General features: G+C 40.4%; 2 protein-coding genes, 2 non-coding genes and 1 pseudogene across 21 annotated transcripts in view; 3 read left to right on the forward strand and 2 right to left on the reverse strand.

Annotated features, from left to right (window-relative positions):
* RPL5 (ribosomal protein L5) overlaps nucleotides 1–18,845 on the forward strand; it is a 50,494-nt gene extending 31,649 nt beyond the window's left edge. Inside the window, exons 2-12 of one of the 9 annotated variants that reach the window (XM_078332476.1) lie at nucleotides 4,350–4,518; nucleotides 5,882–5,974; nucleotides 6,831–6,982; nucleotides 7,186–7,351; nucleotides 8,823–8,892; nucleotides 8,979–9,094; nucleotides 10,401–10,535; nucleotides 12,035–12,237; nucleotides 13,286–13,463; nucleotides 16,718–16,806; nucleotides 17,710–18,845. In XM_078332476.1, the coding sequence (XP_078188602.1) occupies nucleotides 9,056–9,094; nucleotides 10,401–10,535; nucleotides 12,035–12,237; nucleotides 13,286–13,463; nucleotides 16,718–16,806; nucleotides 17,710–17,809 (744 nt within the window). In that variant the 5' untranslated portion in view covers nucleotides 4,350–4,518; nucleotides 5,882–5,974; nucleotides 6,831–6,982; ... (1 more) ...; nucleotides 8,823–8,892; nucleotides 8,979–9,055 and the 3' untranslated portion in view covers nucleotides 17,810–18,845. Of the gene's footprint in view, nucleotides 1–4,349; nucleotides 4,519–5,881; nucleotides 5,975–6,660; nucleotides 6,799–6,830; nucleotides 6,983–7,185; nucleotides 7,352–7,475; nucleotides 7,554–8,822; nucleotides 8,893–8,978; nucleotides 9,095–10,400; nucleotides 10,536–12,034; nucleotides 12,238–13,285; nucleotides 13,464–14,419; nucleotides 16,807–17,709 lie in introns of those variants that run through there. The other 8 variants (XM_078332477.1, XM_078332475.1, XM_078332474.1 and 5 more) reach the window with 8 other exon arrangements.
* LOC144577049 (small ribosomal subunit protein uS2 pseudogene) lies at nucleotides 1,814–19,149 on the reverse strand (annotated as a pseudogene). Its single transcript, XR_013520270.1, has one exon. The product of XR_013520270.1 is annotated as a small ribosomal subunit protein uS2 pseudogene (transcript).
* LOC118143450 (small nucleolar RNA SNORD21) lies at nucleotides 13,119–13,213 on the forward strand. The gene has a single exon (XR_004727664.1). It is a non-coding gene; the product is annotated as a small nucleolar RNA SNORD21 (small nucleolar RNA).
* On the forward strand, nucleotides 16,874–17,006 carry LOC118143455 (small nucleolar RNA SNORA66). The gene has a single exon (XR_004727667.1). It is a non-coding gene; the product is annotated as a small nucleolar RNA SNORA66 (small nucleolar RNA).
* Nucleotides 18,126–21,215, reverse strand: part of DIPK1A (divergent protein kinase domain 1A) — a 122,750-nt gene continuing 119,660 nt past the window's right edge. For all 9 annotated transcript variants that reach the window (XM_035252159.3, XM_078332469.1, XM_009001716.5 and 6 more), the window contains one exon: nucleotides 18,126–20,130. In XM_035252159.3, the coding sequence (XP_035108050.1) occupies nucleotides 19,318–20,130 (813 nt within the window). In that variant the 3' untranslated portion in view covers nucleotides 18,126–19,317. The remainder of the gene's footprint in view (nucleotides 20,131–21,215) is intronic.

Consider the following 21,215-nt stretch of genomic DNA (forward strand, 5'->3'; position numbering starts at 1 on the left):
TAATTTTTTTTTTTAGACAAAGTCTTGCCCTGTTACCAGGTGGAGTGCAATGGCGCCATCTCAGCTCACTGCAACCTTTGCATCCCTGGTTCAAGCAATTCTCTGCCTCAGCCTGGCAAGAAGCTGCGACTACAGGCGGGCGCCACCATGCTCAGCTAACTTCCGGAATTTTTTTTTTTTTTTTTTAGTAGAGACAGGGTTTCACCAGGTTGGTCAGAATGGTCTTGATCTCTTGACCTCATGATCTGCCCACCTCAACCTCCCAAAGTGCTGAGACTACAGGCATGAATCACCACACTGGCCTGCTTTTAATAATGTTAATACAGCCAGGCTTGGTAGCTCACGCCTGTAATCCCAGCACTCTGAACGGCCAAGGCGGGAGGATCACTAGGTCAAAAGATTGAAACCATCCTGGCCAACATAGTGAAAACCTGTCTCTACTAAAAATACAAAAATTAGCTGGGCGTGGTGATGCACACCCTAGTCCCAGCTACTCAGGAGGCTGAGGCAGGAGACGCACTTGAACCCAGGAGGCGGAGGTTGCAGTGAGCCGGGATTGCGTCACTGCACTCCAGCCTGGAGACAGAGCCAGACTCTGTCTCAAAATAATAAAAAAAAAAGTTAATACAAATCTTCAAAAACTCAAATTAGATTGAAATTGTAAAAGAATTAACATTGTTAAGGCCGGGCGCAGTGGCTCACGCCTATAATCCCAGCACTTTGGGAGGCCGAGGCCTGTGGATCACGAGGTCAAGAGATCGAGAGCATCCTGGTCAACATGGTGAAACCCCGTCTCTACTAAAAATACAAAAAATTAGCTGGGCATGGTGGCACATGCCTGTAATCCCAGCTACTCAGGAGGCTGAGGCAGGGGAATTGCCTGAACCCAGGAGGCGGAGGTTGCCGTAAGCCGAGATCGCGCCATTGCACTCCAGCCTGGGTAACAAGAGCGAAACTCCGTCTCAAAAAATAAAAAGAATTAACATTGTTTAGAGAATTTTTTTCTGAATTGAATGAAAACCAACAAAAGTGACATTCTAATTCAATACAAGGGAGTTAGAATGAGGAAACAAAAGTTTATATAACTGTAAGGAAAAAAACATGTAAAAATAAACTTAAAACAAATTTTTATATTGTTTTCCGAACCTGATCAATTAGTGTACAGTCTAATTGAAAAGACAGTTAAACCATCAAGCAACATACTGCTAGTTTTGTTTTTCTTTATTATACCCCAGTATTGAATATTGGAAGGGAGAAGAATTTACCAAAATTTTCATGGATGTAAAACTACAAGACAGTGAAAATAGCAAATCAAAGTGACAGTGATTTACATGACAATATTAAAATATGTAGTAATAGTTTCTGTGAAAAGAATGATTGATCATATGTGATCACATTGTTTAAATGTGATATGTAAAAATCATGGTTCATTTCTAAAAAATCTAAGTATTGCTTTAAGAATTTTATTTAAAATTCCAGTTTCTCTTGCTTCAGCAGAACAAAATTTCTCCAAATTGAAGATAATAAAACTGAGAATGACAATGGGCTGGGCTCGGTGGTTCACGCCTGTAATTCCTGCACTTTGGGAGGCCGAGGCAGGTGGGTCACTTGAGCCCAGGAGTTTGAGACCAGTCTGGGCAACAAAGCAAAACTGCGTCTCTTCCAAAAAAAAAATAACAATGACCCAAGAAACATTACCTAATTTGATATTACTATCTGTAGAATACAAATTACGTGATATCTTAATAATAATAGCAACATAGAAACTTGCCTGAAATGAAGACACAAAAAGGAATTTTATGGATACGTATAATTTATGAATTGTATATGTCTTTATTTTATTAGTCATCCAAATATCAATAGCCTATAAGCAGAACACCCAGACATAATTGTAATTGTTATTGATATTTTGCTTTCAGTCCCATTAAAAACCATAGATTTACATATTTTTTTTTAAAAAGAAACAAGGTTTACTCTTTCTTTGGCTAATTTTTCCTAGGTAAAAGTACAGTTTTTAAAATGTTTCAGTGGGGTGAAGAGGCTCACATCTGTAATCCCAGCAATTTCAGTGGCCCAGGCTGGAGGATCACTTGAGCCCAGAGTTTGAGACCAGCCTGGGCAACATGGCAACATTCTGTTGCAACAAAATTTTTTTAAATTAGCTGGGCATGGTGGTATGTGCCTGTGGTCCTAGCTACTCCAGAGGCTGAGATGGGGGGAATCATTTCAGTATGGCCAGGAGTTCGAGGCTGCAGTGAGCTTTGACTGAGTCACTGTATTACAGCCTGGGAGACAGTAACACTCTGTCTTAAAACAAGCAAAAATGTTTCAGCTGGGCAAGGTGACTCACACCTTAATCCCAGAGCTTTGGGAAGCTGAGATAGGAGAATTGTTTCAGGCCAAGAGTTTCAGACCAGACTGGGCAACATAGTAAGACTGTCCCTTAAAACAAAAAATTTGTGAAGTTTGGTGGCAAGTGCCCATAGTTCTAGCTGCTCAGGAGGCTGAGGTGGGAGGATTCCTTGAGTCCAGTAGTTCAAGGTTGCAGTGAGCCAGGATCATGCCACTGCACTCCAGTCTGGGCAATAGAGCAAGACCCTGTATCAGAAAAAGTTTCAAATATTTTCCACTAGATTAAGATCTATAAAAAAAGAGTAAACTGTAGAGTAGTTGGCCCTATACACTCTCATGTAAAGCAAAAGCCAATTTTAAAAAATTTTGTAAATAAAATGATATTTTAAAAATATGATTGACAAATATTAGATACCTTTATTGTGTAGAAAATATTGTGAAATATATATAAACTGTGATATGGCTAAATAGAGGTAATTAATATACCCGTTATCTCACATACTTATCACTTTATTGTGATGAGAACACTTAAAATCTATTAAGTGATAAGATTTTAATGCTTAAAATCTTTCTTAGCAATTTTCAAGAATACAGTACAGTGTTATTAACTATGGTCATCATATCATACAATGGATCTCTTGGATTTATTCCTCCTAACTGAAATTTTGTATTAAGTTGTTTTTTGATCAGCCGGGCACAGTGTCTCATGCCTGTAATCCCAGTACTTTGGGGGGCCAAGGAAGGTGGATCACAAGGTCAGGAGTTCAAGACCAGCCTGGCAAACATAGTGAAACCCGCTTCTACTAAAAATACAAAAAATTAGCCAGGCGTGGTGGTGGGCACCTGTAATCCTAGCTACTCAGGAGGTTGAAGCAGAAGAATCACTTGAACCTGAGGAGGCAGAGGCTGCAGTGAGCTGAGATCTCACCATTGTACTTCAGCCCGGGTGACAGTGCAAGACTCAGTCTTAAAAAAAAAAAAGTTGTTCTTTGATCATAAATATGAAAGTTGCTGGTTTCAATACATAACCAGCTAATTAGGGCAGTATGTAGGCAGCTCAAAATCATACTATATAGTTAATATCTTAGAAATCTTTTCACATATTTGTATTAAAACATCAAATAAGTCATCACTGCCAGAACTAAAAATTGCTGATTTTTTTTAAACTCGATGTTTATTTTCCATGAATCTTTTATGTTGTTTAAGAGCCCACACAAGAACAGCCTAAGACCATTCAGTGGTTGCTCCTACCCATTCAGTGGCCTGAGCTGTGGGAGCTGCAGACCAGTCTTCCTGGCAGGCTGGGCGCTCCAGTCTTCAGTAGGGAACTGCTGGATAGGCACAGAGGGCACCTGCACGCCTTCAGACCAGTCAGCAACCTCAGGCTGAGTAGCAGTGAACTCAGGAGCTGGAGCAGTCCATTCGCCCTGAAATTCCTCCTTGGTCACAGCCTTTTCAGCAGCAGCCTGCTCTTCTTTTTCAATCTCTTCAGGAACTCTGTAGAAGTGGAGATCCGGCATGATCTCCCATGGGTGTTCACGGGAAATGGTGCCACGCATGTGCAAAACTTCCCAAGCCAGCATCCACCACATCAAACCCACTGAGCGAGCTCCCTTGTTGTTGCATAGGATGGCAATGTCCACATAGCGCAGAGGAGAATCTGTGTTATGCAGAGCAATGGTAGGTAGATTAACATAAGACGCCTCCGTGAGAGGCTGGTGGTCAGCCCTTGGGTCAGTAACCACAGCAGCAGTGGCTCCCGGAAGGCTGCCTGGATCTGGTTGGTGAAGTTTCCAGGAGTAAAGAGGCCAGCAATTGGAGTGGCTCCAGTGGCAGCAGCAAACTTCAGCACAGCCCTCTGGCCAGTATTCCTGGAGGATATAACACTGACATCAGCAGGGTTTTCAATGGCAACAATGGCACGAGCTGCCAGGAGAAGCGTCTCCCAGGTCCTCTTCAGATTTATGATGTAGATGCCATCACTTTTCCTTTTATAGATATACTGCTCCATCTGGAAGTCAAGGTTGGTGCCACCTAAATGGTGCCAGGAACGTAAGGACATCCTCCTCCTTCATTTGCAGGACATCAAGCGTTCCGGACATTGTGAAAGTTTCCCTTTAAGTTACGATGGGAATCCTGAACAACGCCGTTTGGAGCCCTCGGCAGGTAGCATGGAAAGGCTGATTTTTAAAAAAAAAACTTATAAACAGACATTTGTTTCTCACCAGTTCCAGGAACCTGTAAGTCCGAGATCAGGGTGCCTGCATGGTTCAGTTCTGGTGAGGGGCTCTTTCAGGTTGCAGACTGCTGACTCCTCCTTGTGTCCTCACATGGTAGAGAGCACAGACAGCTGCTGATTTATTTTCTATTCATAATGTATGTTTGACATATTTGATGAAACTGAGTTCACTTTCATTTCAGATAATAAAAGCCATATTCTAGCAGGAATAGTAAGTAATAAATAGCTTCTGTTCTAGCAGGAATCAATGTTTAGGTTTTTTGTTTTTTTAAGACAGGATCTTGCTCTGTCATCCAGGCTGTAATACAGTAGGATCATGACTCACTGTAACCTCTGCCTCCTCGGCTCATGTGATCCTCCCGCCTCAGCCTCCCAAGTAGCTGGGAACACAGGCACTTACCACCACACCAAGCTAAAATTTTTGTATTTTTTATAGAGATGGGGAGTCATCATGTTGTCCAGGCTGGTCTTGAACTCCTGGCTGCAAGTGATCCACCTGCTTAGGCCTCCCAAAGTCTCGGGATTACAAGTGTGAGCCACGGTGCCCAGCCAATGTTTTATTTTTTATTTTGAAATAATTTCAAAACCATTGATTGGGTAAGAACCTACAAAGAATTGCCATATACCCTTCTCCCAAGTTCTTCACTGTCACCATTTTAACACATTTTTCATTTTTGCCTTATTAATTTCTCTGTAGAGGCACATATATGTATGTGTATATACACACATTAATTTTTTCCTAAGCCATTTACTGAGTCTAAGTTGCAGAAATGATGCCCACTACTCCAAAACAGTTCAGTGTGTATTACCTAAAAAAAAGAGGCTCTCATTTATAACCAGTCTATCTATGAAAATCAGAATTTAACACTGATTCATTACTATCACCTAATCCAGACCCCAAATTTCACTGATTGTTCTGACAATATTCTTTGAACAAAATAAATACAAGGCCTTCTTATTTCCCTTTTTCCTTTCTTGTCCAGGATGCAATATGGAATCACACATTGCACACAGTTGTCATGTCACTTTGGTCTCTTTCAGTCTGGAATCTTGTTTAGGTTTTCCTTATCTTTCATGATCTTGTCATTTCTGAAGAGTACAGGCCAGTTACTTTGTAGAATTATTGAAATCTGGGTTTATGTATAGTTTTAGCATGATTAGATTTGGGTGGTACATATTAGATAACTATTTTAGATTAGATTATGTAGGAAATGCTTTTATATTCTTCTCAGTGCCTCAGGAGGCATGTAATTTGAATTTATTTTTTCTTTCCTGTTTTTAATTTTGTAGAGACGGGGATCTTCTTTTGTGACCAGGCTGGTCTCGAACTCCTGGGCTGAAGTGATCCTCCTGGCTCAGCTTCCCAAAATGTTGGGATTACAGGTGTGAACCTATAGATTTAATTCATCCTACTATTAGTGATTTTTAACTTTTACCACTTGAATAAGGTGCTGTTGGCTGAGGGTGCTGGACAATTACCCCCTAGCTCCTGGTGTCACCAACTGCACTGGCTGAGCCAGCCATGCTAGCCACAAACCCCTGGTGGTGACCAAGGGAAATGGGTATATATATTTTTTATTTTGCCGTCATGGATTTATAAGGTAAGAAGGAGGAGGATAAGGAAGATAAAGTATATTTAATTTAACACGTTATTTGTTTCATAACTTATTTTTTTGGATTTTATTTTTTATAGAGACAGGGTCTCACTATGTTTCCCAGGCTGGTCTCGAACTCTTAGGTTTAAGTGATTTTTCTGCCTTGGCCTCCCAAAGTGCAGGGATTACAGGCATGACTCACCACATCCAGCTTGCTTCATGACTTCTAAATATTCAGATGAATGGTATGTGGGTCTTCCTATGAACCCTTGCCCTAAAACATGCAAAAGTTAGGAGTGGGCCTGTTTCCAGGCAGACTTTCCTTCCTGATGCTTCTGCCTCCAATGTAAGCAGGGCCTGACCAAGACATGTAGTACCTTTGGTAGGCTAATAACTTGATAATCCACCAAAATGAAGGTTTTAAAGTATTTTCTACAAATACAAATTGAATACCTCTTTCTTTACACTTTTTAGGGCAGCTCTGCAAAAATAGAATCACACTTCCTGTGAGAAGTATTTGAAGTTTTCTTTTCTAGATCTCTGTTGACATCCGCCATAGTGGACTCTGTTTATTTTTCCTATTATATAAGGAATTACAAGTTGGAATCAAAGGTAATTGGCATCATAATTCTGATTTATTCTAGAGGCAGTGTTTTGGAGTCATTTAACCCTGTCATCCTGGTTGGCAGTCCCTTCTCCCAGCTCGGACGTTGAGAAGCTGATATCCTACTAGGTGCTGGAGAGGCAGAGGTGGATCTGACATCAGGGCCCATCCTCAGAAAGTTGACAGTCTATGGTAGGCTGAAGCTGATACAAAGCTGCTGTAGGAAGGCAGAGGAATGGCCCCTATCCCAGGCTTGAGGCTCTCAGGGAAGGCTTCTTGGGTGTGAGGTGGGAGGGTGGGTCCCCTATGCTCTTGGACCAGGATGAATAGCCCAGAGAGGGCCAGAGGGCTCCCAAGCAAACTTGTCCTAATTAACTTTTTTTTTTTCTGCTTAGAAAAATAAAATATATTTGTTATGAAATCAACAACAACAACAAAAACGCAGTAGCAAAGAAAGTGAAAGGCTCCAGTAATCCTCTCTGCTCCTCCTCACGGCCCGGATCCTAGGCAATCCTGTGCCCAGAGCGTTGGAACCTTGAGAGCTTTTGACAAGGCAGACAGGTATTGACCCTCCTGCCAGCAGGGGGCGAAACACAAAACGCCTTGTGGCGGACACAGTCTCTCTTCCACACGTTACTTACGTGACAGTCGGCGTTACATACTGCGCCTGCGCAAGGGCTGTGGTCCTTTCCCCCCCACCTAGCGCTGCTGGGCCTGCAGGTCTCTGTCTAGCCGCGGACGCGGGTCTCTATTCCGCAGGATGGTGAGTGGATGCTTCGATCTCGGAACTCTAGATGCACGGAGGTTCCCTTTTCTCGCGCGCCCGCCAGCCTAGGGCCCGTCTAGTGCGTCGCAGGGACCGGATGGCGTTAGATTGCTGGCTCTGACTTGGTGTAGCTGCAGTTCCCAGCGTGGCCTTAATGGCTGCCGCCCGGTGCGCGAACTTGCGGGGGAGGGGTTTGCGAGGAAGGGTAGCGTGAGATTAGATGGCGGGTTGGGGAGAAGAAATTAGTTTAGTAGGCATCCTGCGTGGGGGATACTGCTGGCCAGTGTGAGGGGCACTGGCAAGCGGCCGGGCGGGAGAGGTCACAGGCAATCGACCTCAGCCTAGCTGGAGAACGCCGGAAGGGAGTCGGGCTGCAGGTCCTCGAGCCCCACTAGACCTCCCAGTATCGAGTACTTCTTGGATTTTCCAGGAGAACGTCGGAGCCAGCAGTTTTTTAGGAAGCCTGTATCCGTGGGCCGAGCAAGTGGCTTTTAAGCCAAAATTGTCAGTGGCGCTTGGAGGCGGAGGTGTCCCTGAGCACCGGAAGCTCCTTTAACGTGGAATATGTGCCTCCTGCCTCTTCTAGAGTCAGTCACCGGATCAGTTTTTAATTATTGGGGTAGGGCCCCAAAGGTGGAATGAAATGTTGCTCTAGCTGGTGGGGGAACAGTGCTGTTTTAGTGAGGAATTATTGATGAATGTGCTCTTCTTGCCCGTTTAAGCTTTGTGACAGGTAATTTAGGCTTTTGAAAAACATACGTGGGACGCGAGAGAGGTATGTAGTTGTGTGAGGCTAGGTTTTCAAAGTCGGACATAGCATGTTCCGAACAGACTGACGTTTGGTACCACTGACTATTGTCTAGGGCAGTGTTTCGCAAAAGTTTGACACAGTTATTGGTGCTGGTCCTCGAAGAAACAAGTACAGAGACTGAGTTTAAAAACTTTTGGAAGCAATGTAACAATTTTATGTCTGTTAAATGTAATAAATTGGGGCCTGCATTTTGTATGCTTGTTTCTTTTATTCCGTATTTCTCTAATGATTCACTTTTATTGTGTTTTATAAAAAACTATCAGTCTGTGACATGGAAAATAGTGGAAAAGTAATCTTGACCCTAGTGGCTTGTGAAACATGGGATTCTACAAGTGACAATTGTCTGTTTCTGCTCTGGAAGTTCAAGTGTTATTTTGTTACATGGTTAATTCATGTCAAAAGTATCACAGACTAAGACATTATCAAAGTTTTAATAACATTCTTTTTTCTTTAAGGGGTTTGTTAAAGTTGTTAAGAATAAGGCCTACTTCAAGAGATACCAAGTGAAATTTAGAAGACGACGAGGTACTGTCATCTTTTTGTGTTTACAATATTTAATATTTATCTGTTTTGCAGTAGAATGTCCTTTCTAAAATCTTTTTTTTCTTTAGAGGGTAAAACTGATTACTATGCTCGGAAACGCTTGGTGATACAGGATAAAAATAAATACAACACACCCAAATACCGGATGATAGTTCGTGTAACAAACAGGGATATCATTTGTCAGGTAAGTTGTTTTCTAGACAAAAGCATTCCCCTTTTTTCACTGCAAGAAATTGTGCTTGGGAAGCAAAGCACATGGTGTATGTGTTAAAAGGGCTGTCTAGCGCCTCCAAAAGCATTCAGTGAATTATTCTTTTAGTAGGTCTAGAATTGGAGCCAGGGAAATTGGTACTTTAAAAACACACTTGGTTGGGTGTGGTGGCTCATGCCTATAATCCCAGCACTTTGGGAAGATTGCTTGAGCCGGCAGTTTTGACATCAGCCTGGGCCATATAGTGAGAGTTTGTCTTCACAAAAACTATACAAAAGTTAGCTAGGCATGGTGGGGCACACCTGTAGTCCCAGCTACTCAGTCAGAGGATTGTTTGAGCCCCAAGGTTGAGGCTGCAGTGAACTGAGATCACACCACTACCCTCCAACCTGGGCGACAGAGAAAGACCTGAATGAAACCTATTATGTGTGTGTGTGGGGTGGGGAGATTAGAGGCAAGTAAGAAGTTCTTGCCCATACCAATGCCAGTAGAAGAATTGGGTTTGTCCTGATTTTTCCTATATGGCCTTATATGCCACTCAACCACTGAAGAGGTAGTTGAGTTAAATAGGGCTTTAAGATTATTCTGGCTATTGTTTGAAATAGCGTGTTTTGTTTTGTTTTATTTTGAGATGGGGTTTCACCATGTTGGCCAGGCTGGTCTTGAACTCCTGATCTCACATGATTCATCTGCCTTGGCCTCCCAAAGAGCTGGAATTACAGGCATAAGCCACCACACCTGGCCTGAAACAGGTTTTAATAAAATGTACAAAGGTGGCTCCTGCATGAAAGGCCTTCAGGAGGTGGCAGTTTGCTCTTGTACCAAGAGCATTCTCGCTGGACTCTGTAAGCTACAATCTTGGCTTTTACAATTAGGAAAAATTCTGAGAGTTAAGATTTATCGATATTTTGTAGTGGGTAGGCACACATGTTTTCTGGGCAAATTAATTTGTTTATTGTGAAGGCAGTGTCTTCCTCTGTGTCCAGGTTCAGGTAACTAAACATTAGGTTCCTGAGACTTCATTGAACTTAGTTATGTTTAGTTCAAAAGATGGTTGAAATAATTGGATATTGCTCTGTGACTTTTTTCTTTTTTTTTTTTTCCTCTCTGACTTTCTAAGTACCTCTAATTTACCAGTAACCCAGCTAAGAGTTTTCAGCATTTTAATTGATGCACATCTATATCTATCGATTTTTTTTTAATTCCTTTGAAAAGAAATGAAGACATAATGAGACAGTGAAAGCAATAGATTACTAACCTAGTTTTTCTCTTACTGTAGATTGCTTATGCCCGCATAGAGGGGGATATGATAGTCTGCGCAGCATATGCACACGAACTGCCAAAATATGGTGTGAAGGTTGGCCTGACAAATTACGCTGCAGCGTATTGTACTGGCCTGCTGCTGGCCCGCAGGGTATGTACAAGATGACTTTTATTGGTGTAGTTCATGGCTCATTGCTTGGAGAGTTTTCTGCAAGATGTTTGCACATGGCTAAGATAGCCTCAGTTGTGCTTCAGGAGAGTGCCTGCTTCCAGTTTTCTGCCCTGTTTATGGATTTATCTAGGTCAGCTCTTTCCAAAAAAATTTTCTGCAATGACACAAATCTGTAATTGGCTGTCCAGTGGTTTTGCCACTAGCGACCTGCAGCTGTTGAGTTCCAGCAGTATGTAAACTTGAATTTGAAAATCTTCTTGTAGCTAGTGACTACTTAATTGGACAATGAAGACCCATGCTACTCAGATATACATCTTCTGAATGTTGGCTGACACTGAAAACACAGATCTGTGGGAGCTCCACTCTAGACCCTCTGGAATCTGTATTTTCTTAATATGTACCACGCCTGTAATCCCAGCACTTTGGGAGGCCAAGGTGGGTGGATCACTTGAGGTCAGAGGATTTGAGACCATCAGCCAACATGATGAAGCCCCGTCTGTACTAAAAATACAAAAAATTAGTTGGGTGTGGTGGCAGGCACCTGTAATCTCAGCTACTGGGGTGGCTGAGACAGAAGAATCGCTTGAACCCAGGGACAGAGGTTGCAGTGAGCCGAGACTGTGCCATTGCACTCCAGCCTGGGCAACAAGAGTGAAACTCTGTCAAAAAAAAAAAAGAAAAAAAATTGAGAATCTTAGTGTTTTGGAGAGTGGTCATTGATGGGAAGATTCATTTTTGTTTTAAACATTTTTCCATCTGGGTGGCAGTGTTTCCTGTATATGCTCTATTTTGCTGGTAGATGAAGATGAGATTTTTGCCTTATTTTTATTATCTCAGTTTCTGACTTGTTTTGCAATGGAATTGTTAAGCATGTGCATCAGGGTTGACACAGCCCACCCACATCATTGGTTATAAACATGTTTGAGTGGAGGGATCATTGTCATGATATATGAGAACAATTTGGTGCAAGGGCATTCATTACTTGTGGACCAATAGCTAGGTGACTGTACCAGCCGAGGAGGGGCCTGAGCTAACATAATGTAGTTGGAGAATAGAGCACAAAAGATGGTTCTTTTGCCCTAAAATTTTATTCCAGATTAAACTACATGTTATGACATCAAATATTTAATTGATGAATTATTCTAAACAAATATGACTGGATAAATGTAGAGACTACCTCCCTTGAGTAAGTATAACAATCAAATTTATGCATTCTCATTGATTGCTGTATAAGTCAAATGTCAACATGTAGCAAAGATATGGAAGTTATAAGACAAAATTGTTTCAGGTGAAATTGAATGTCTTAAGTTTTTTTAATAGCATTTAAAAATTCATGACCAAGTGGATCTGGTGAAAGGGGTAGGTGTGAAAGGAAAATTTTTTTTACATGTCAGTGGTCCTTATGGTTATGACATAAACTTTTTATTTAGAGCAGTTTGAATAATTCAAACGGGCATTTACACTGGTTTCTTTAATAGCTTCTCAATAGGTTTGGCATGGACAAGATCTATGAAGGCCAAGTGGAGGTGACTGGTGATGAATACAATGTGGAAAGCATTGATGATCAGCCAGGTGCCTTTACCTGCTATTTGGATGCAGGCCTTGCCAGAACTACCACTGGCAATAAAGTTTTTGGTGCCCTGAAGGGAGCTGTGGATGGAGGCTTGTCTATCCCTCATAGGTAAGAATACTATCTTGGTGCCTAGACTCTCCCTGTTTTTTTAACTGGTTGGACTGTGGAAATAACCAAATTAAAGTAGCTATCATTCATTAAATACCTGCTGTGTGATAGGCACTATGCTGGATGAACCTGGTAAGGTAGGAAGGAATTATAGCCCATTTTATAAATTAAGAGTCTGAGGCTCACAATTATTTGTCCCAAGTTTTTTGAGCCAGTTAGTGAAAGAGATGGGATTGAAACCATTACCTTTTGCATATGACTTAGTTTTTATTAGAAATGAGCAACTCCATCCTCTTTCCCCATGCACTTTTTTTCTTTCAGAATAAAAATTTACTGAATTATGCAAAAAGGTAGATCTAGAATTTTATAAGGAGTTTGAGGAAAAGGCTTATGAAAGATTTCTAAACCTGCAACTAGGAGTAAGATTGTAGGCCATTTTGGGAAGTTAAGTAGGTTAATTTGTGGTTCCATTGGTTTGAGTTAATGATTTTTATTTGTTGAGTCCACGCATCTTGATTTACTAACTTCTTAGGAATGTTTTGGCATTCGGTGATTTTAACAACCAAGAAATAGTAATTTTTGGTAAGCCTAAAAATAACAACCTAACTGAAATTTTGCTTTTATGATGTGGAGGTGGGTGGGGGCAAATATATCAAGAGCATTCTCACTTGACAGTTTCATTAACTGTGATCTTGGACAAATCACTTATTCCCATGTACCCACTGAAAATTAAAGGATTTAGGGGATAAGTTTTGAAACTCCTTCCTCTGCTAATATGCTGGATAACTAATTTTGTAGTGGTAGAAAGCCTTGGTAGTGGCTTTTAAAGGTGTTTTTTTTAGCATGAATTTGTCTTCTGTCCTGGAATTCAGAGATGAGCTGCTGAATGATGATCTCCCACTAACTGAGCAGTCAGTAATTGGTCCTTTGGTTGCATATGATGCAATAATTGTTTCAAGACGGGACTGATGGCAGCTACTGAAGTAAATACTTACTAGTAAACTAAATTATGTGAGTCTATACTAAAATATGAATAACTTAATTTCAGTACCAAGCGATTCCCTGGTTATGATTCTGAAAGCAAGGAATTTAATGCAGAAGTACACCGGAAGCACATCATGGGCCAGAATGTTGCAGATTACATGCGCTACTTAATGGAAGAAGATGAAGATGCTTACAAGAAACAGTTCTCTCAATACATAAAGAACAGCGTAACTCCAGACATGGTAAAACATTTACCTAAAAAATGCCTATATTGGTTAATTTATAGAAATAGGTTTATTACTTGTTTTGGGGGGAGTTAATATTATATAGGTTTGTTTCAGGTTATTGCTGAGCTAAACTTGTCAACATGCTTTTAGTAATCTTTTAGATGCTCAAATATGGGGGACTTTAAGCTTCTGAAGATTTGGCTACCTTTTGTAGATATTCCTGTAGTCATAGTTGTAATCTGCTTTGTTTGATAACAGGTGCTAGATAATAAACTTCACTGATTTTGAAACCATGGGAGAGGAAAGCTCTTCATAGCATATATGTGCTATATTCTGGACTTTGCAGTTATCTCAGATAGGTACACAGGAAAGGAGATTTGATCACTGGGTCTACGTGGTGTTATAGCAATGAGGGGAGCCATGTTTGCAACAATGAGTCTCAGAGTGCTGGGCTTACAGATGAGAGCCATTGTGCCTGACCCAGATTCTTTTTTGTTAGTGTGTAGTAGCTTCTATTTTGGCATAGCTATGGCTAGGAAAATTTTAAAAAACAGAAATGACCACTTTCTGTTATTTCTGTGCTTTGGACACAGTGTAAGGCTGAATAAACGAGTTTGAGTTAGGAAAAGAAGAGTGGTTTTTTTCCTTCCTTTTCCTAGTCCAGAGTTGTTTTTTTAATCAGTATGTAGGTGCATGTTAATTTTTACTATATTATATTTCTTTGTGACTTACGACTTCATCCTGGTAACGAGGTCATGTACTTTAAGATCATGATCCTACTTGTTCTGCAAAATTTACTTCCTAATCTATATCTTGATGTAGTCATGTTATACTTGCTCAGAACTTTACAGACTCCCAATTTGTGCTTTCAGATATTTATTTCCAAATGGCTTCCTGTATACATGCTTTCCTTCAGCTAGACTACTTTTTGGCTAATGTATTTTTCCACTTGGCTCATTAACTATCTACAGTGGCCTCTCTCCTTCTCTGTGCCTGCTGAAATCATCTGCAGACATCTGATGTATCTCCAACAGGAAGTGGTCTTTGCCTGAATTCATGGCATTATCTACATGGCTACTTGTCTGACGTCTTGGAAGGAACTGGGTTGCTTAGATTTGTGGAATGATTATATATGAAGTCATCAAGTGGATTTATTAAGTATTTGTTAGTGAACAGCTATAATAGAGTCCTAAGAGGTAGGAAAATTAACTTTCAAAATGGATATAGGTAGTTGAGGTTTCAAATGCAGTGAGCATTTTTGCATTATTTTCCTTTATTAATAAGCTTTATGCAAGTGCATGTAATAATCACATCTCCAAATTTAATGAATAATTTTAGAGACCTGGATTACTGTGACATAGTCTGTAGTGGGCTATAATTTTTAGGTATTCAGAGTTGCAGCATTTTTTTCCCCTGGTGAGTTTTAGAACAAAATTGCCCTGGCCAGGTGTGGTGGTTCATGCCTATAATCCCAGCACTTGGGAGGCTGAGGCGGGCAGATTACCTGAGGTCAGGGGTTCGAGACCAGCCTGGCCAACATGGCCAAACCCTGTCTCTACTAAAAATACAAAAATTAGTTGGGCGTGGTGTCTCAGCCTGTAATCCCTGCTACTCTGGAGGCTTAGGCAGGATTGCTTGAACCTGGGAGGTGGAGGTTGCAGTGAGCTGGGATCACACTACTATACTCCAGCCTGGGCAACAGAGCGAGACTCTGTTTCAAAAAACAAGCAAATGAAAAACTGCCCAATAACATCTGATCGGTTGGCTTTTCAGGAAAACTTCAGACCTCTTAGTGGTCCTAGAGGCCTTATAGGAAAACTTTAAGCCTCTTTCTGGCTTTCTAGAGGCTTTTCAGGAAAACTTCAGACCTCTTTCTGGTCCTAGAGGCCTTATATTACCACCAGATGCTAGGCGTAGGTAGGAGTCAAAGACAAGAGGTCTTTGGTGCATAATGCTGGGAATTGCTTTAAAAGGCCTATGAGATAAAGATGGAAAAAAAGTCTGGAGAGTGTGGGATGACAGATGAATTTGCTTGTTGGCCTGTGTCCAGTCTTCGGTCTCAGTTAAGCCATGTCAGTGTTGTGACTCTTGGTCCCACACGTTCATCATCTTAATACTTCTGGCATGTGTTCTTGAATGAAAGATTTTAGACCAGACAGTATTTAAAATGAGAAGTGCAGTATTTGTTTTTGAAGACAAAAATTTGATTTAGAGTGACTCAAGTGTGGCTGAATTTCTCAGAAGTATATGCAGGTTTTTCTTTTCTTTCGTGTGTGTGGTGGGGGCGGGGGCAGGATCTTGTTCTGTTGCCTGGGCTGGGGTGACAATGGCACAATAGCTCATTGTAACTTCAAACTTCTGGGCTCAAGCAATCTTCCCACCTCAGCCTCCCAAGGTAGCTGGAATTAGAGGCGTGCACCACCATGCCCTGCTAATTTTTTTTTTTTTTTTTTTTGAGACGGAGTCTCATTTTTGCCCAGGCTGGAATACAATGGCACACTTGGCTCACCACAACCTCTGCCTCCTGGGTTCAAGCGATTCTCTTGCCTCAGCCTCCCGAGTAGCTGGGATTACAAGCACACGGCCCCACACCTGGCTAATTTTTGTATTTTTAGTAGAGACGGGGTTTCACCATGTTGGTCAGGCTGGTCTCCAACTCCTGACCTCATGATCCATCCGCCTTGGCCTCCCAAAGTGCTAGGATTACAGACTTGAGCCACTGCGCCCAGCCTTCTAATTTTTTCTTCATTGTTGGTAGAGATGAGGTCTCATTCTGTCACCCACGCTGGGGTGTAGTGAGCTGTGATTGTGCCACTGCAACCTTGACCTCCTGGACTCAACATAGTTGGGACTGCAGGTGTATGCTACCATTAATAATTGCCACGTGGCTAATTAGTATTTTTTTTGTAGAGACAGGTCTCACTATGTTGCCAAGGTTGGTCTCTCAAACTCCTGTGCTGAAGTCATCCTCCCACTTTGGACTCCCAAAGTGTTTGAGATTATAGGCATGAGCCACCACCTGGCCTGACTTTTTCTTGAATAAGATGGAGTTTTCTGAATAGCAGTAGTTCACATTGCATAAGGCAAAAATTGGGAATGTGTTAGGAAAAGGTGAGTTACATTTAGAAATTAGTGTTTACCAACATTGACTTAATTTAGTTCCTTTTGAGAATCTGGCTTAGAAGGACAAAATAAGTCATGATTACCTTAATATATATAGTAGGGCATATGAAATGAAACCAAGTACTGTTTGCTTTCCTTTGTTTCAGATGGAGGAGATGTATAAGAAAGCTCATGCTGCTATACGAGAGAATCCAGTCTATGAAAAGAAGCCCAAGAAAGAAGTTAAGAAGAAGAGGTATGTCTCTTTTTTTTTTGGTCTTTATAAGAAAACAGGTTGGGAGTGGTTCTCCGGTGGCGTAGCTGTGCAAACTCGATCACTAGCTCTGCATGATGTGGCAGAAGCGAAGGGAACCAGGTTTGCGAAAGTAATTGTGGTGATAGAAATGTGTTAGCTTCAGACACTACTGAGGTGGCCCTTTCTATCCTAGTACAGTCTCAGTACTGGTTACTGTATTTTTTATTGGTTAACAAAAATTTGCTTTTTGTTGATCTTTCATGTTTTCAGCTATCATCTGTCCATTCTTTGCACCCACCAGCCTACACTCTTTGCAACCACCATTCTACACTCTGCTTTTATGAGTTCCATTGTTTTAGATTCTACATACAAGTGAGAATATGAAGTATTTGGTTTTTTTGTGCCTGGCTTATTTCACTGAGCACAATGTTCTCCACTTCTGTTTCTCTCACAAATGACAGAATTTCCATCTTTTTTAAAGGTTGGGTAATATTGCATTATGTGTATGTATACCACATTTTCTTTATCCATTTATCTGTTGCTATTAATATATAGTGCTGCAGTGAACATGGGAGTGCTGATCTCTTGGACAAACTGATTTCAAAACTTTGGGCAAATACCTTGAAGTGGGGGTTGCTGGATCTAACATGTCTTCTGTTTGACTTCTGGCCCTATACTAGTAGGACATGACAGAAGTTGGGGTTTGGGAAAGTTAGCTTAAGATCATACATGAGTAAATGTATATGAACTTGGATTATTTACCTCTGTCTGATTGCAAAGTCTTAAATATTCTCTCTTAAAATTTTATTGACATGAATTTTATTAAAATTAAATTTTTAATTGAAATATTCTCTATTCTCTTCAGTTATGGTTTAAACATACATATATTCCTATCTTTTGTAGGTGGAACCGCCCCAAAATGTCCCTTGCTCAGAAGAAAGATCGGGTAGCTCAAAAGAAGGCAAGCTTCCTCAGAGCTCAGGAGCGGGCTGCTGAGAGCTAAACCAGTTTTCTATAAGGATTTTTCAGATAAAGACAATAAACTTATGGACAGCAATTATATCTGTGTTAAGCTCTTATTCTTATGAACCTTATAGGAGATACCCTCAAGTATTTTGTAAAAGCAAAGGAGTTGACAGGTTTTCTTCTCCAAGAAAACAAGTGTAACTTTTTTAGAAAAAGTTGTTTCCAACAAAGGTCCCACTTATATTCTTGGGCTTCTATTTTACCTGCCAGGGAGTCATTATCACTAATGTTGTATGATGTGCAGCTCTCCCTAAAAATCTGGCAAGCAACAGACCAACCATCACTAGGAAATATTTCTTCCATCCATTTATTATAACCAGATGATTAATGGGAAGAAAAAGTACCTTAAAGCAAACAAAACGGGTGCTAATCCATGGCTTTGAAGGAAACTTTTGAGAGAAAGCTGTCCAGTGAAGGTCACGTAGATTTTTAACACATTCACTTGACCTAGGTGAAACCTTTGAGCAGAAAATACTGGATCTTTTCTCCAAAAACTAATTTTAATGGAGATGTTGAAAAGTACATGCCAAATCTGAGTATACATGTGAAAATAACATGGAAGAGGAGCAAATATTAAACCTTGTATATCAAGCTTACATGGGGAAAAAAAGGTCAGATGAATAAATTTACATGCCTCTTTAAGAAATAGCCCTTTGGCTCACATGATATACTATTATTTGAAAATGGAAAGTTTTAGTCTTGCACTTATAGTCCCACTTTGACATAGCTCATAATTGGGATATGTGGATTTTGATTGCGCCTTAAGATGTCAGTTTTGAAGGGCTCAGTCAGCTGTTTGATACTAAGATGGGCCCTTTGAATCTTTAGGAAAGTTCATCCATTTTTCAGTCACTAAAATTGGTATATTGTCAAGTATAAGATTTGAAGTAAGCCACTTGAAACATTGTGAAGCTACACATAACAGCTGATGTCTGAATGAGGTTAAAAATTGTGTATAAGTCTATATAATACAATAAACCATGCTATTAACCCAACATCTGTTTATAAAGGAACAAGTGTAACCTGCCTTGCAGTCTTAATTTCTGTTAATGTGCAAACTTTACCATGCTAAGATGTTAGTAAATTTATAAATTTTCTTGTTGAACAGCAGCTTCAATGCAAACACAATGTTTCCAGCACTGGTATTTTGGCTACGGTAAATCTACAAGTCAGTCACTATTAATGTTTATGGAATGAGGCTTTTCACAGCATTGGTTTTTAAAGTCAGTCAAAATAGTTACACGATGAATGTACTTGGGAGATGTAATGGGGCTTCTAAAAGGGCAGGAATGACATCTTGACCTGTTGATCTTACACCTCCTGCTATTACTTCAGTAATCATACACTGATGGCTTCTCAGGCCTGATGGGGCAGGAGTTTTGTGTAACTGGCAGGAATCCGAATCAAGCCATTTTTTTTTTTAATGCTCAAAATTGTTCTTTAAAATTGGCAGGTTTCTTAAAATGGTAACCGTGTCCAAATGAACTAAGAATCATTAGTGTAGGAAATTTTCTTCCACAGTAATGTTTTTAAGTTATTTAGTATCAAAGAATGTTCCATTTCCATTTGATTTGCTGTGACTTTCAGAGCAATACAAGAATAAAGCTGCTTTTCTAATTCTTCACGAATTTCACTCGGAGCACCACGCAGTAGGTAGTCTTTGAGTAACTGACAGGCTTTTGCCAAATTTGGTTGTATCACTTCTGAAGTACACTTCATTGTACTCTGATCACAGCTAGTTCTACAATCCGTGCCATAGACACAGTCCAAATCAGACTCACAGTGACGATCCTTAATAAGTTCTTTCAGGTTTGTCTCTGGTACAATTTTTCTCATATCGACCATTTTCAAATCATACTTATCATTATATCCTAGGTTTTTGGCACTGGTATCGCACATGAGGAAATTTCCGTAGGGGCCATGAAAAACATCTTCCACAAATTCCAGAAGTCCTATTGCTATTTTTGCCTTTCTAGGCCATGATGGTGTGAACAGCTGATCCATGCTTCTTCTGAACCCAGATGGAATAAAAAGTTCAATGACCCAAGGGAGGCTTATTCCATAAAGAGAGGTATATTCAACACTTTCCATCACATAGAGGTCACCACAGAATCCCATTAATTTGGGGGTATGTTCTTTATCTTGAAGTATCACCATGAGAAGAAATTCATTTAGTTGAAGAAGTGCCCATGCTGACTTTGCTTCTCCCAAGGAAACCTGGCCATCTTTGTCACCATCAGCCACCGTCAAGATGAGATTAACCAGTTCAGAGAGGTTTCCTTGGTCACCCAATTTTGCCTGTCAAGAATTTCGCTAATTATACAGAAGGAATGAAAAATACCTCCCATGCACCATACTAAGTTCCGTTATGGGCACTATTACCATGCTAGAAATTATCTTGCTCCTGAATCCCCATGAAGGAACTTAATGTATTATATCTCCAAATATTTGTGAAGCTTCTTAAGTGACTAGAACCATGCTTTATGTAATTGTAGTAAAACCCACTTTAATATACTTGTCTATTAGGAAATGGCCATTCTAACACCCCTATCCCCTTCAGACCCTTTAGATAGTTAACTAACAAAGTAATTATTCCTCATTCATACATTAGCAAACCACCCCTTCATATGTGGACTTGGCAAAACTGTACCGTAATGTACTTATATCAAAGTTAGAATAAGGGTCAACTAAAAATTATTTTCTCTCTCTCTTTTGTTTTTTAGAGACAAGGGTCTCACTGTGTTGCCCAGGCTAGTCTCAAACTCCTGGGCTCAGGTGACCCTCCGACCTCAGCCTCCCAAAGTGGCTCAGGATTACAAGCATGAGCCACCATGCTTGGCCTAAGTATTTTCTCCTATTTTGTATTTATCACAATAATTATTTTGTTCAAGTAGTAGTATTACAATAATGGAGGTTAAAAAGTATTTCCCTGTTTCTCTGGGATAAAAGTCTGAAATACATGTAAAATGGCCAAAGAAAAAATTTGAGTGAAAATAAGAGACATGAAAATAAATTTTTCGTAAAACTTTCTTATATTTATTTCGATTTAATCTTTATATGTGTATTTGTTTTAAAAAATAATTCACAGAGTACTAATTTTTTTTTTTTTTTTTTTTGCATGGGAGGAACTGCTATGCTTTTTTAGTTGACATGTACTTATTTTTAGTTGACATGTAATTACTGTACAAATTTATGGGATACTGCCAGGCGTGGTGGCTCACCCCTGTAATTCCAGTACTTTGGGAGGCCAAGGTGGGCAGATCACTTGAGCTCAAGAGGTCTAGACCAGCCTGGGCAACATGATGAAACCTGTCTCTAATAAAAATTAAAAGAAATACCAGGTGCAGTGGTTCATGCCTGTAATCCCAGCACTTTGGGCGGCC

This window comes from Callithrix jacchus, chromosome 7 (assembly GCF_049354715.1).
Source record: "Callithrix jacchus isolate 240 chromosome 7, calJac240_pri, whole genome shotgun sequence".
Classification (NCBI taxonomy): Eukaryota; Metazoa; Chordata; class Mammalia; order Primates; family Cebidae; genus Callithrix; species Callithrix jacchus.